Source organism: Dama dama, chromosome 19 (genome assembly GCF_033118175.1).
Source record: "Dama dama isolate Ldn47 chromosome 19, ASM3311817v1, whole genome shotgun sequence".
In the NCBI taxonomy this organism is placed as follows: Eukaryota; Metazoa; Chordata; class Mammalia; order Artiodactyla; family Cervidae; genus Dama; species Dama dama.
The window spans coordinates 38,751,254-38,767,693 of NC_083699.1; the positions used below are offsets into that span (position 1 = coordinate 38,751,254).

General features: G+C 39.8%; 1 protein-coding gene across 1 annotated transcript; it reads left to right on the plus strand.

Annotated features, from left to right (window-relative positions):
- The first annotated feature begins 1,636 nt into the window (after window positions 1-1,636).
- On the plus strand, window positions 1,637-16,213 carry FETUB (fetuin B). The gene is made up of 7 exons (XM_061167902.1): window positions 1,637-1,926; window positions 2,260-2,370; window positions 3,727-3,814; window positions 6,001-6,170; window positions 6,879-6,980; window positions 13,432-13,521; window positions 15,760-16,213. Exons 1-7 carry the CDS (start codon window positions 1,699-1,701, stop codon window positions 16,132-16,134), a joined length of 1,164 nt encoding a protein of 387 aa, XP_061023885.1. The 5' UTR covers window positions 1,637-1,698; the 3' UTR covers window positions 16,135-16,213.
- The last annotated feature ends 227 nt before the right edge of the window (window positions 16,214-16,440 follow it).

Genomic DNA, 16,440 nt, shown 5'->3' on the forward strand with positions numbered 1-16,440 from the left:
TAACTCTAAGTTTGTTTTCTGCACCTGTGGTATGTTTCTATTTTGTAAAAATGTTCATTTGTGTCATATTTTAAATTCCACACATAAGCAATGTCATATGATATTTGTCTGGCCTACTTTACCTGGTAGCTAATCTCTAAATCCATGCATGTTGCTTCAAATGGGATTATTTTATCCTTTTTCTTGGCTGAATAATATTCCTTTATGGGCTTCCCAGCTGATGCTAGTGGTAAAGAATTCACCTGCCAATGCAGGAGATGTAAAAGAAGCAGGTTCCATCCCTGGGTTGGGAAGATCCCCTGGAGGAGGAAATGGCACCCCATTCTAGTGTTCTTGCCTGGAGAATCCCATGGACAGAGGAGCCTGAAAGACTACAGTCCATGGGGTCTCAAAGAATCAGACACACTGAGCATCTGAGCAAAATATTCTGTTATAAACACATATATACATATGTGCAAAAGTGTTAGTTGCTCAGTTGTGTCTGACTCTTTGAAACCACATGGACTGTAGACTGCCAGGCTCCTCTATCCATGGGATTCTCCAGGCAAGAATACTGGAGTGGGTAGCCATTCCCTTCTCCAGGGGGTCTTCCTGAACCAGGTATGGAACCTGGGTCTCCTGCATTGCAGGCAGATTCTTTACTATCTGAGTCACTAGGGAAGCTTATATATATATATCATATATATGTGATCTTTATCCATTCATCTGTCAGTAGATACTTAGATTGCTTCCATGTCTTGGCTATTGTAAATAGTACTACTATGAACATTTGGGTGCATGTATCTTTTCAAATTAAGAGTTTTCTCTGGATATATGCCTAGGAGAAGGGTTGCTGGGGCATATGACAATTCTATTTTTAATATTTTAAGGAACCTCAATACTGTTCTCCATAGTGGCTGCACCAATTTACACTCCCACCAACAGTGGAGGAGGGTTTCCTTTTTTCCACATCCTATCAACATTTATTATTTATAAACTTTTTAATGATGGCCACTCTGACCACTGTGAGGTGGTATCTCACTATGATTTTGATTTGTATTTCTCTAACAATTAGCAATGTTGAGTATCTTTTCATGTGCCTTTTGGCCATGAAACAGAACCCTTTCTAGCCAGATTCCAAAATGCTTTAGGAATCTCACCAGAGCTTCCTGTATATGATATGGACTTAAAGTCCTTTTTCTGATATAACAAGAATGGTGAACCCGGGTTGTGGGGTATGAAGTCACTGAGCGCCCTTACCACTGATTCCGGGCTCCAAACCTGAAATAAAGGTGAGTGTGGCCAGGACATTGACTGGAGGCAAGGTGTTAGGGGTAATGAGAGAGGAGGTGATAGTCTGCCTATTCTGACTCAGCTGGAGCCCTGAACAGAAATCAGAATTCAATAACGATCTCCTAGGAGCCTTGACCCAAGTGTTTGTATTGATTTGTTGGGTAACAGGAAACTTCAATCTGTTTACATGTACACGTGAATATGAGATTACTCTGGGGTCAAAGGTTATAGATAGCGGCAAATCCCATCCAAAGTACTGACTCAGTGAAATCTACATTTAGCATTCCAGAGATAAAATAGGACACTGTGCTTTATATCTGGATCACTGGTTTAGATTGCGATTACAAAGCTGCTCAAGTTGGCCTCAAGATCCTACAAACAGCCTCATTCCTGCAGCTCCACACACTCACCCCTTCTCGCCATAGGATGAGTGTGCTCCTACTCCTGGCGCTCTGCACCCTGGCCACGGGCTGCGGGGCTTCATATCCACCCCAGCCAGCCATCATGCCCTCACCTCTCCTCTCCCTTGACTGCAACAGCTCCTATGTGCTGGATATCGCAAGTGACATCCTGCAGGACATCAACAGGGACCGACAGGACGGTTACGTGCTGAGCCTTAACCGAGTGAGAGATGCCCGTGAACACAGACAGGGGGTAAGTGGTGGTCCTCGCTGGGGCAGGTGTTTGCACAAGCTGGGGAGGCTGGCCAGGGCATGGGAACCCAGAGACACCAGCCAACAGGTGCTTTCCGAGTCAGAAACCCTGCTGAGTACACGCTGCTCTCCTCTGCTAGGGTGCTGCTGCCTCTCAGCAGTATTAGAAACAAGTGCTAATGGTATCCACTCTGGAACTTGTGTCCCATCATTTATAGGAACACTTCACAAACACCAGATCCTTTGACTTTGCCATCAAACAGAGAGTTTCTTGGCTGGTCATTAGAGGTTTCCGCTTCATGTGGGTTGTGCATTTCTCGTCCCCCTTGCACAGGCTGGTCTGGGGTCTCTGCTCTATTTCACACTGGACGTGTTAGAGACTGGCTGCCATGTGCTTAGCAGGACACCATGGAAGAACTGTGGGGTGAGGTTCTTTCATGAATCGGTGAGTACTTTCCCCAGGAACTTGAGGGGGGGAATCTAGGTGTTCTCTGTCTACAGGATGAAGATTATTCAACATGTGCCATCTTTAAATGTCCCTCTTTATAATCTCTGGGGCAGGGTGCCTATGTGGTTATTTCAATTTGACAGAAAAAAGAGTCTAATCAGAGGGGGTTTCTGACGCTCCCACTGGGATCATGACCCCAGAATTGAAATGTTGCACCCAAACTGTTTTCTGCCTCCAAGACCTCCCCGTAGGCTCTGAGCTAGCCTTAAATTGAGGGGCAAAGATCTGAGGTATAGTGCTCTGGATGTATGTTTAAGGAAAACTGTAGAAGCAATGGCAGGGGAGCTTTGAAATTTGTTTTAGTTTTATTTTGTTTTCAAGAACATTTATCTGAGATTTGAGGCTGAGGAGAGGGAGGGCTGTGGTATGGGTGCTCTCAGAGGTGCTTTGGAAGGATTTCATAGTATTACAGAACCTAAAGGGAGTCAGAATTGATCCTTTTAAAGATGACCATTGAAGAGGCTTGAAAAGAGCATCATAAGTTTTCATTTGATTTTCAATTATCCTGAGATTATTTTCATTAATTTATATGAAACTTTGTAAGCGATATAAGTGTGATATAAGTATCTAGAAGTGAAGTGTTTGGCAAAGACATCTTTTTCTAGTCATTTAACCAAATTTGTCAAACTGCACCTACCTGGTTTGGGAAAGCAAAACAGTCTGTATACCCTGTTGTGAATTATGTTTGTTAGGCACCAGCTTAATAGACAAAATATATTTGTGTATCACTAGCTGCTATAGCACATACACCAAAAAGAATATATCAATTGCAAAATGATAGAACTTCGTTTCCCATTCATGTAAAGTTTAAAGTAGAAATCCCTGATGAGGAAGGGGCTTTCCTCCAGGAGTGATTTGGAGACTGGATGCTTCCATGTTGTGGCCCCCTAGACTCTGTAGACTTCACCTTGTGGCTTCTGTGGTCACCATGCTCATCTGCAACAAGCAGTGGAAAGGGAAAGAGCATGCAGGGCAGATAGCATGTGGGAGGGCTTTACAGGCTAGACCTAAAAGTGGTTATACATCCCTTCTGCTCACTTGGCTGTGGTTAGAGCTCATCTACACACAATCACATCTAAGCAGGAAGGAGGCTGGGAAGAAGTCAAGCTGTGTCTCAGATGAGGGTTAAATTGTTTAATGATCAGCTGGCAGTTTACTCCACCCCAAAACTACGAAAATTGATCTTGAGTTTCTTGTTCCTTAAAAATGAAATGTCCAGTTTCATTTCAGAGGTATTTTTTTTTAAGTCTTAGTTCATTCCACTGTGTCATGAAGTGCATTTGTTGGTTCTAGGTTTATGGCCAATGCAAAGCAATATTTTACATTAATAAGGAAAAAAGAATTTTCTATTTGCCTGCATATAATTGTACTCTTCGCCCAGGTAAGAGATCACTTTCATTTTGTTCATTTTAATAACAGGTGAAAAAAGAGCATTTAAGTCTACTATGCTGTAGTGTATAGGGTTTCTTCCATCCTCACTTCTTATTCATCCCAAAGCTAGGTTTTTTGTATACCCAGCACTTGCACTGCTCCTCTTCCCACAATTAATCTTTCTAAATAACCTGCAATAGCTCTACATTGTGTCCTATGTCAAATCCTAAATTTTCAGTCTGATGTAAATGGCACAGTCTCCATGACAGGTCCCCAGGTTTCCTTTCTAGCTATCTGTGCCTTATTTCACTGACTGTACCAATTCTGCACTCCATTTAACCAGATGACTCACTATTTTCTGAACACACATCACATTCTCCAATCTCTGCATCTAGTTTGTGCTTCTCCCTCTGCTGAGGATAACCTCTGCCCTTGGAACTCCTAAGCATTCTTTAAAGATCATTGCCAAGGCTGCTTCTTCTATCATGTTCTCTATTCAAGAAAACAAAACAGAACAGAAACAAACAAGAAATAGTGCTTTCCTGTTCTACAGCCCTGTACAACTTTACCCTAACCATTCATGGAGCACAGACCATGCACTGCCTGGATTTGGGGTCCTCTGTCTTATATCTTGTAGAGCATTTTATCCCTTCTTCCTCTCTGCTACAACGCTTCCCCCAGTTCCTAGCAAGTGGGTGTGTGTATGTGTGTGCGGGTTCAGTCGTGTCAGACTCAGCGACCCCATGGACTATAACTTGCCAGGATCCTCTGTCCATGGAATTTTCCAGGCAAGAGTACTGAAGCGTGTTACCATTTCCTCCTCCACCTATCAAGTATAAGGAGTCTATAATATCATTGAATAAATTAACAAATACATATATTCATTCTGGGTCCTGAAAAGTAAGCATCCACAGCATGGGAAAATAGGATGGCTCCTCATCAAACTATTAAGTGCATGTGACTCCCTTGAGGGATCTCATTCAAGAGCAGATTCTGATTCCTGTAGATCTGGGGTGGAACCTGAGAGTCTGCATTTCTAACAAGGTCTAGGTGATAACAATACGATTGGTTCCTTTGAAGGACAAGGCAACAGAACTAAACCTTCCTGGTTGTGAAGATGAGACTCACCTAAAATAAATTCGAGGACAACAACTAATAAAACAGATCAAGTCTGAAATGGAAGTCCTAGGTACCAGAGGTATGGGAGGTCAGGCAATGACATGTGCCTGGGAGTGACAAGCCGTGGATGTCACTCCCCCACAATATGCCCAAATACATCTAAATAAAACCACAGTTGATCAAAGCAATGTGTTTGCTTTGTTAGAACAACTGCTAGACAAGCTTCCTAGTGTGACTTTTACACTAGTTATGCCACCCCCAGCCCCTCCCAGTCAAGACATTCTAGCTGTATCATTAGTGTGATTAACCTATTCAGTCATACAGTGATTGGATCAACTTCTGTTTTGTACATTGTCTAACCAAAGAGGGTGTGTTTCCACCTTCCATATGTCATTAACTCACTCATTCATTCATCAGGCACTTACTAAGCACCATCCATGTGTCAGACATTATTTTAGGTGCTGGTGACTAAAAGGTAAATAGAACATGACAGTAATGAAATCCCAACTCATTCTCTTTATAGAGGCAGTGATGGGGGAAGATAGTGAGCTAATAGGGAAAATGTTTTTATATCAAAGTAAGTTGACACTTGAACAACATGTGTTTGAACTATCAGGGTCCACTCATACATGGATTTATTTTTTCATGAAATACATACTATAATACTGCATTATACTTGGTTGATTGAATCTGTGGGTACAGAACCATGGATACAGAGGGCTCAAAACAAAGTTAAACTGGGATGTTTGACTATGTGGAGGGTCAGCACCCCAACCCTCATGTTGTTCAAGGGTCAACTGTACTATATTATGTGTTTTTAAACTAAATTTCTAGGGTAAAAAGATTTGCATAAAGTGAAAAAAAATATTGCCTTGTTTCTTTTTAAATTGTGAAAGTAATACATGCTCCTTGCAGAAAGCATGTATTTCTAAATAATGCTTTTCCACTCCATCCTTGACAGTGCTGAGTGTTATCTTTTCTCCTTTTGATCTCCACCTCTGTTGTGATCATGTGATTTACAGAATTATACATAATTAAGAAGTTTTATTTTAAACTTGTTCTCTTTGGCACTTATAGTTTCTCGAAGAGTGGTTTCCATGACGTGCCCTGACTGCCCCAGCACCAGTCCCTATGATTTGTCAAACCCCAGGTACATGGAAACTGCTACTGAGTCTCTTGCAAAACACAACAGTAGGAGCCCCTCAAAGCAGTATTCTCTCGTCAAAATCACCAAGACTTTGAGTCAGGTGAGTCTGAAATGTCAGCTACAACAACATGTCTCATAATTCTTGCCATGGTTATCAAGGTACTCCCTTTGATTAGAACCTAAGAGCCTTTTCCTCATTTCCTACCTTGGTAACCTTGATGCACATTCAATTGTGTCTAGTTTCTGAGTTGGTCTGTGGGATTTCCACTAGAATTGTGTGATTTGATTTCATTTCATTGCCCTGAAGGCAAAAAGGGAAATGGACTCATGGTCTCCATGGGTTATTCTACTTAGGTTCACTGTTTATTGCCATAGTCCCACACCTGGCTGACCACAGACCACTTAGTAAGTCAACTTCTGTGTTTTAAATACAGGAGTACATGTTGAGTTTTATGGGTTAGAGGAAATGTTCATTTGTGTCTGGATTGTGTTGGTATCTATCAAATGGAGAAAAGTTAATTTAATAACAAATTTACAGGGGGAAAAATAAGCTCACCCAAGGGAAGATTTTTGAGCCCATTTAAATCCTTAAGAAGGGAAGAAATGTATGGGAAAAGTTACGTTTTCGAAATAACAAAATCATAATACAAGGTTTGGTCATGGTGGGGATTTCAGGGACAAAAAGTGGCCTTTGTTGACAGTGACTCTGGGGATGCGTGGTTTCTGTAAATCTAATGTTGTCAAAGCTGAGTCATGGCACCACTTGGGAAGGTTTGACTTTTATTTCTCACCTCTTGTTTCATCCTAGTGGGTGTTTGGCCCTGCCTACTTTGTGGAATATTTGATCAAAGAATCACCATGCACCAAGTCACAGGGTAGCAGCTGTGCACTGGAGTCCCCTGACTCTGTGGTGAGTATTGCTGAATGTTTTCATAACTCAAGATTTGTGCTCACAGATCATCTATGTGTATTCATAATGTGTAAAATTACACATGAAGTGTTGTAATGCACAAAGCACTTTCATTCACCTTAAGGAGCAACTGGTTAGTTAAAGATGGCCCAGATGCAATAACATTTGGTCATAAATGCAGTTTTCATCAGCAACATGGTGCCTTGGCAAAAAATAATCACAGGAGGCTATAAAACATAGACAAATCTCTCAGTGGTTGGTAGTGGCCCTACTTTTATCTGAAAAAAACCAGTTACATTTGGAATACATCATGATGTTCCATTCCTTGGACCACTCTTTATTAAGAAGGACGAAATCAAACAGGACTTATTTCAAAGAAAGCAGCCAAGATGGCGAAGGTGCCACCTTGAAACCATCTGAGGCACAGCTGGTAGGAATGTCAATTGGCACAGTGGATTATAGCACAATTAGGCAAAATGCAAGCTGTTTCCCCCATTATTCACTTAGCTATAATAAAAGTTTTATTAAGATATAATTCACATACCATAAAATTCACCCTTTTAAGGTGTACAATTCAGTGCCTTTTAGTCTATTCAAAGAGTTGAATCATCAGCACTACTATCTAATTTTAGAATATTTTCATCAACCTTCAAAGAAATTCCATGTCCATTAACGGTCATTCCCCTTACATCATTCAGAGGATCTCAGTTCCCCAACCAAGGGTTGACCCAGGCCCATGGCAGTGAAAGCACCGAGTCCTCACTACTGGACTTCCAGGGAATTCCCTATGTATAAGTTATTATGTATACATATGTTTTCATTTCTTTTGGGTATACACCTTGGAGTGGGATTGCTGGGTCATATGAGAATTCTAGGCTTCCCTGGGGGCTCAGATGGTAAAGAATCTGTCTGCAAATCAGGAGACCCCTGTTTGGTCCCTGGGTCTGGAAGATCCCCTGGAGAAGGGAATGGCTACCCACTCCAGTATTCTCTTGCCTGGAGAACTCCTTGGACAGAGTAGCCTGGCAGGCTACAGTCCACAGGGTCGCAAAGGGTCAGACATGACTAAGCAACTAAGCACACACGCATGAGAATTCTATGTTTAACCTTTTGACTAACAGCAAACTTTTCCAAAGTGACTACACCAATTTTACAATCCCATCAGCAGTATGTGAGGGTTTCGATTTCTCTATGTTTTTGTGAATGCCTATTATTATCTGGGCTTCCCAGGTGGTGCTTGTGGTAAAGAACCAACCTGCCAATGCAGGAGATGTAAGAGAAGTGGATTTGCTCCTTGGGTCAGGAAGATCCCCTGGAAGAGGGCATGGCAACCCACTCCAGTATTCTTGCCTGGAGAATCTCATGGAGGGAGGAGCCTGGCAGGCTACAGTCCATAGGGTTGCAAAGAGTCAGACATGACTAAAATGACTTAACATGCATGCATGCATTACTATTATCTGTCTTTCTTATCATAGATATCGTACTGTGTATGAAAGAGTCTCTCGTTTTGGTTATATTTGAATTTCCCTAATGGCTAATGATATTGAGTATCTTTTAATATGCTTTTGGGCCATTTGTATGTATTCTTTGGAGACACATCCATTGAAATCCTCTGTCATTTAAAAATTGGATTATTTGTATTTTTATTGTTGAATTGTAGGAATTCTTTACATACTCTGGATATGATTCCTTTATCAGATATATGACTTTCAAATATATTCTCCCATTATCTGATTTTTCTATTCATTTCTATTCTTGATGATGTTCTTTGAAGTACAAAAGTTTTTAATTTTAATGAAATGCTGTTTTTTTTTCTTTTGTCGAATGTGCTTTCTGTATCATATCTAAGAATCCATTGCCTAATCTAAGATCACTAAGATTTACTCCTATGTAATCCTCTAAGAGTTTTATAGTTTTAGCTTTAGGTCTCTGACCCATTTTTGAGTTTTTTTGTATATGGTATGAGGTAGGAGGTTCAACTTTATTTGTCCGCTTGTGAATATCCAGTTGTCCCTGCACTATTTGTTGAAAGACTATTACTATTGTTTACCCTGTTTAATTATATTGACATACATTCTAAAGACCTATTGACTATTAATGTAAGGGCTTATGTTTGTACCCTCTATTTTATTCCATTGATCTGCATATCTCTTCTTGTACCAGTACCACACTATCTCCAATACTGTAGTTTTGTAGTAAATTTTGAATTGGGAAGTGTGAGCCCTCCTATTTTGTTTTCTTATTCAATATTGCTTTGAGTATTCTGAATCCCTTGCATTTTCATAATATGTCAACTTCAGAATCAGCTTGTCAGTTTCTATCTTTAAAAAGCAGGAAATTTGATAGGGATTTCACTGACTCTCTAGACCAAATGTAGAAAGTACTATCCTCTTAAAAATACTAATTTTTCCAGTCCTTGAATATGGGAAGTCTTTCCATCTGTTTAGGATGGAAATATAATTTCTTTAAGCAATATTTTGTAGTCTTCACTTTTTTTATAGCTAAGTATTTTATTTTTCTCTTTGATGCTGGTATAATGTATTTGACTTTTCCATTTTATTTTGGATTATTCATTGCAAATATATAGAAATATAGTTGATTTTTATATTTTCACCTTGTATCCTGTAACCTTGCTGAACTCGTTTATTATTTCTAATAGTTTTCTAGTAGAGTCTTTAGGATTTTCTGTATATAAGATCATGTCTTCCACAAAGAGATATAGTTTTACTTCTTCCATTCCAATCTGAATGACTTTTAATTCTTACCTAACTTTCCTGACTAGAACTTCCAGTACAATGTTAAATAGAGGTGGGAAGCGCAGATGACCTTATCTTATTCCTGATTTTAGGAGGAAAGCATTCAGCATTTCATTATTGAATATGATGGTAATTGTAGGCTTTTTATAGCTGCTTTTTATCAAGTTGAGAAAGTTCCCTTCTAGTCCTAGTTTTGTTGAATGTTTTTATTGAAAAACAGTGCTAGCATTTGCCAAATGCTTTTTCTGTGTTAGTGAGATAGTCGTTTGGTTTTTTCCTCCTTTAATCTATTAGTGTTGTATACACCACTGATTTTTGTATGTTAAGACAACCTTGTGCTTTGGGGATAAGTCACAGTTGATCACGATATTTAATCCCTCTATATGTTTCTGAACTCAGCTTGCCAGTGATTTTTTTTTAAAGATTTTAAATCTACATTTATAAGAGACATTGGCCTGCAGTTACTCTGTCTTGTCTCTGCCTGATCTTCATGTAAGTGTAACGTTGGCTTCATAAAATGAGTTGGGAAATTTTCCCTCTTCTATTTTATCTTGGAAGAATTTGTGAAAGAGTGGTGTTCATTCTTCTTTAAATATTTGGTAGCATTCACCAGTGAAGCCATCTGGGCCTGGGCTTTTCTTTGTGGGAAGTTTATTTGATTAATAATTCAATTTCTCTACTTGCTATATACGTATTCAGATTTTATATTTCTTCTTGAGCAAGTTTTGGTAGTTCATATCTTCCTAGGAATTTATCCATTTCATCTAACTTATCTAATTAGACAGTGTACAACTGTTTACAGTACTTCATTTTTATTTCTGAAATATTAGAGGTGTTGTACCCTATTTAATTTCAATTTTAGTGGTTTGAGTCTTTTTTTTTTTTGTCTATATAAAACTTTGTCAATTTTATTAATTTTTTCCAAAAAAATCAATTTTCAGTCTCATTTATTTTTTCTTTTACTTTTTTGGTATCTAGTTTTTATATTTCCTCTCTATCTTTATTATAACCTTCTTTTTGCTTGCTTTGGGCTTAGTTTACTCCTCTTTTTTCTGGCTTTTTAAAGTAGAAACTTATGTTATTGATTTACAATCATTATTCTCTTTTAACATAAGCATTTACATCTATAAATTTCCTTCTAAGCTATGATTGAATCGATTCTCACAAGTTATTCATGTCATTTTTGTTCCCATCCATCTCAAAATATTTTCTAATTTTCCTTGTGATTATTCTTTAACCAAATGGTTACTTAGGAGAGTTATTTAATTTCTACATATTTGTGAAAATTCCAATTTCCTTCTGTTATTCATGTCTAATTTCATCTCATTGTGGCTGGAGAATGTACTCTGTGTGATCTCAATTCTTTTTAATTTATTGAAACTTGTTTTATGGTTTAACCCAAGGTATATCCTAGAGAAATTTCCATGTACACTTGAGAAGAATGTATTCTGCTGTTGTTAGGTAAAACAGTCTGTAGTTGTCTGTTAGGTTTAGTTTGTTTATAGTGTTGTTCAAGACGTCTGTTTCTTTATTGATGTTCTGCATACTTGTTTTATTCATTATTGAAAGTGAGCTTTCCAACTATTATTGTTGAATTACCTATGGCTTCCTTGAATTCTGTCAGGTTTTGCTTATGTACTTTGGATCTGTTGTGAAGGGCACATATATTTATAGTTGTGTCTTTCCAATAAATTGAGCCTTCTATCATTATAAAATATTTTTCCTTGTCTCTAGTAACAATTTTTGTCTTAAAGTCAATTTTGTCTGATATTTGTATAGTCATTCTCAACTCTTTTCAGTTACTGCTTGCATTGTAATATTTTGTCCATCTTTTAACTTTCAACCTGTTTGTGTCTGAATCTGAACTATGTCTCTCAAAAGCCTTTTATAGGGACCTCTCTGGTGATCCAGTGGCTAAGACTCTGCTCTCGATGCAGAGGGTTGGGGTTTGACTCCTGGTCGTGGAACTAGATCTCACATGCTGCAACCAAGACCCTATGAAGCCAAATAAGTAATTTTTTTTTTTTAAAGACTTTCATAACCAGTCAATTGAATATTAGGGAATCATTGGGAAAACATCTTCATCATCTTCTGTGGAATCTCCCTGTCTCACTTTTCGATACCATCTTGGGCAGATCACATAGTTTTCTAGTCATTTTCAGTAATAAGAATGATTTCACTTAGATTATTAAGATTCATTTTCAGGTATTAAAAAATTCCTTTTAGTCAATTCTAAATCAAAACTTCTATCTCATATCCAATTCAAAGTGTTTTCCTCTCTGAGGCTTAAGCCTGACCCAGAGCTTAGGACCTGCTGTGAAGAAGGAGTCAAGGCCTGTCCTTTCATTCTTTTTACCCCTCCTGCAATCTTTTATTTAACTGTGGCTCTTCTGAGTTTCAGGAAGAATAAGACAGGATTAGAGAAAAGAGTCTACAGTCTTTTCACATTACTGGACCTGTAGTTGTAGTTTTCTCTTGGTTTACATTGGCCCTCTGTTTACACTTGAAAAAGTACATGCTCAATGACTCTAAAATTTATCTTCTAAGAATTTACCCTAAGGATATGTGAAAATGTTTAAACATAAAAAATTAGACTCAATCCACTGTTTTACAAAAGAACTTGTTAAATAACACAGAGGAATATTAGGCAACCATTATAAAGAAAATCATAAAACTATTCGGTGTCATGAAAAGGATTTTCATTATATATTGTTAAATGACAAAAGAGTTATAAAATATTATGTACTGTATAATTCTATTTTTCTAGAAGAAAAAGTGTGTATTCATTGGGGAAAATGTCAGAAGAAACGAAATCAAATCACTGTAGGAAACGGGTACCTTTCATGCAATTACAGGTCTTTTCATTTTCTTCTTGTTTATCCTATTCTAAATAGCTACTACATTTATAATAAGAAAATAAACATTTTATTTTTAAATAAAGTTTAAGGAGCTGAGAGTAGTCTTGTCTGAGAAGCAAAAACTCGGGGGAAACCTGCATAAAGGGCTGCTGCATGAGAGATGAAAGCAAGTTTTCTAGCTGACGCAAGGATAGAGTGTGGCCAAGAGACAGATCCGGATTTCTGTGTCTGTCCTATAGACATAGATTTCTGCTCAATACAAAGAATTTTCTAATGGAATTTGTTTCTCAAGAAATCCTGAGTTTCTCTCATTGGAGGTAACTTAGCCTAGTTTGGGTGACTAATTGGTAGGGATGATCTAAAGAATTAGCTCGTGCTCAGTCCTCCAGTGTGTTTGACTCTTTGTCACCCATGGGCTGTAGCCTACCAGGCTCCTCTGTCCATAGATTATCCCAGCAAGAGTATTGAAGTGGGTTGCCACTTCTTCCTCCAAAAGAATTGGAGCCTTGTGGTTCAGTCTGTAAAGAATCTGCCTGCAATGAAGGAGGCAGGGATTCAATCCCTGCTCTGGGAAGATAGTGTGGAGAATGAAATGGCAACCCACTTCAGTATTCTTGCCTGGAAAATCCCATGGACCAAGGAGCCTGACAGGCTACAGTCCATGGGGTCACAAGAGTCGGACATGACTTAGTGACTACAGCACTATCACCACTACCTGTTACATGGTAGGGGCATAAAAGTGTTGATTGGCTGTGTGTCTATGTAAGCAAAAATGAAGTTGATTCCACCTATGATCTTATGTGCACATATAACACTGTATTTTTTTTTTTTCTTTAGCCTGTTGGTATTTGCCGCGGTTCTATGAGTCAATCCCCAGAAAAGCCGGGCAAGCTTATCTCCGTAACTTGCTCCTTCTTTAATTCACAGGTATTTTTTTAGTCAAATTGTTTGTCTTTCTGTGAATTTAAGAGCGGGTGATCTATATTTAATTGCCTCTACCATACATTCTCCTTTTATTTTCTTAAATCCATGATTACCACTTTATTCAGGATGCCCTAAGGCCACATCCACAAGGTAGCTGATTGAAGATCTCCTACACGTTTTTTTAGTTACAGCATGTTCCCTACAGCATAAGTAAGACCCATTTAGCTTAAATGGCTCAGCCCTCTGTGACATTAAATTCAGTGTCCCAAAGAGTCTTATCCTGAACCATAGGTAGAAGTTGTTTCCATGGAGACACTGAATCCCTTTTTGCAAGTATTTATTAAGCACTTACCATGAGGCAACCTGGTATAAATGAGAGGTGGCTAAGACAGGCCACCTGGGTTCCAATCCTGTCCTGCCTCCTGCAAGCTGTGTGGACATGGACAAGTTCCTACCTCGCTGAGTCCTGGATGCCTCCTCTGTAGAATGGGATTGCAACACCTACCTTCTTCAGATCCCCATGAGACATATGTCAGAGGATCTGACTGAAGGGAACTGCTCCGGGCCTGGCACAGAATAAGCAATCAGTAAGGTGGCTTCCAGCTGGTTTTAGAAAAGGCAAAGGAACCAGAGATCAAATTGCCAACATCCACTGGATCACTGAAAAAGCAAGAGAGTTCCAGAAAAACATCTATTTCAGCTTTATTGACTATGCCAAAGACTTTGACTGAATGGATCACAATAAACTGTGGAAAATTCTGAAAGAGATGGGAATACCAGACCACCTGACCTGCCTCTTGAGAAACCTGTGTGCAGGTCAGGAAGCAACAGTTAGAACTGGACATGGAACAACAGACTGGTTCCAAATAGGAAAAGGAGTACATCAAGGCTGTATACTGTCACCCTGCTTATTTAACATATATGCAGAGTACCTCATGAGAAACGCTGGACTGGAAGAAGCACAAGCTGGAATCAAGATTGCAGGGAGAAATATCAATAACCTCAGATATGCAGATGACACCGCCCTTATGGCAGAAAGTGAAGAGGAACTAAAAAGCCTCTTGATGAAAGTGAAAGAGGAGAGTGAAAAAGTTGGCTTAAAGCTTAACATTCAGAAAACTAAGATCATGGCATCTGACTTCATCACCTCATGGGAAATAGATGGGGAGACAGTGGAAACAGTGTCAGACTTTATTTTTTTGGGCTCCAAAATCACTGCAGATGGTGACTGCAGCCATGAAATTAAAAGACACTTACTCCTTGGAAGGAAAGTTATGACCAACCTAGATAGCATATTAAAAAGCAGAGACATTACTTTGCCAACAAAGGTCCGTCTGGTCAAGGCTATTGTTTTTCTAGTGGTTATGTGTGGATGTGAGAGTTGGACTGTGAAGAAAGCTGAGAGCCAAAAAATTGATGCTTTTGAACTATGGTGTTGGAGAAGACTCTTGAGAGTCCCTTGGACTGCAAGGAGATCCAACCAGTCCATCCTAAAGGATATCAGTCCTGGGTGTTCATTGGAAGAACTGAGGCTGAAGCTGAAACTCCAATACTTTGGCCACCTCATGTGAAGAGTTGACTCATTGAAAAAGACCCTGATGCTGGGAGGGATTGGGGGCAGGAGGAGAAGGGGATGACAGAGGATGAGATGGCTGGATGGCATCACCGACTCAATGGGCATGAGTTTGAGTAAACTCCGGGAGTTTGTGATGGACAGGGAGGCCTGGCATGCTGAGATTCAAGGGGTCACAAAGAGTCGGACATGACTGAGTGACTGAACTGAACTGAACTGAAAGGTGGCTTCTGCTGCCACTACTAGGAGTGGGGAGTTAGCTTATTAGGGAATTTGAACAAGCCATCTTACCTCTCTGGATCATTGTTCAGCTCTGAAATTTGTGAGGCTTACAGTCCAGTTTCCAAAGGTTTTGGTTTCCCCTACCCCTTATCTGTTCTGATTTTTAACCTTTTATTTATTTATTTAACACTTTTTTTTGGCCACATGGCTTGTGGAATCTTAGTTCCCCAACCAGAAATTCAACCATGGACCATGGCAAGTGAAAGACCAGAGTCTTAACCACTAGATGTCAGGGAATTCCCTTTATCCCTTTAATCAGAGGCCCACCTAGCTAATCCCCTTTGGAGAATTCCATCAGAAAGGCACCAAACAGCATACTCTAGTACCAGGCATAGCAGGGACTTTCTTGGAGGACATTCCCTTATTTGAAAACATTCTCTTTTCAGGCTCCCACCCCTAGAGGTGAAAACGCTGCTGTAAACCAGAGACCTGCAAACCCCACCGAGGCAGAAGAGCCCCAGCAGCAAAACACAGCTCCCACCAACTCACCCACCAAAGCTGTGCTCAAAGGGTCTGTCCAGTACCTTCCTGACTGGGGTAAGAAGCCTGAAGATTCCCAGGAAAAGGAACCTGTTGAGACTGTCCCTGTGCAGCTGGATCTAACCACCAATCCCCAAGGAGAACCCCTGGATGTCTCCTTCCTCTTCCTGGAGCCCATGGAGGAGAAGCTGGTTGTCCTGCCTTTCCCCTCAAAAGGATGGCGCTCTGCTGAGTGCCCAGGACCAGCTCAGAAGGATGACCCTCGTCTCCTCCCACCATGAGAACCACGTAGAGGATGCCTGGGGGCGTACTGTCCTGCAGGAGATGTGAGGTGATGGGAAAAGAGAACAGAAAAACAGTTCAAACATAGAGCAGGCTAATAAAGTAAGTTTTTCGGACTCCTCTTGGTCTCATGTTGCCCAGAAATGGAAATAAAGCTCAACAGTTCACTTTGCACAGTGGGCTACCCCCTTCCTAAACCATCCAAGGCCTCATGCCATGCATAGATGCCTCTCTCTTTGTAATGACTTCTTACTTTTAGCCAAGTGTCTCTGATGTAGGGCCTTACAAATATCTTCATCATTCTG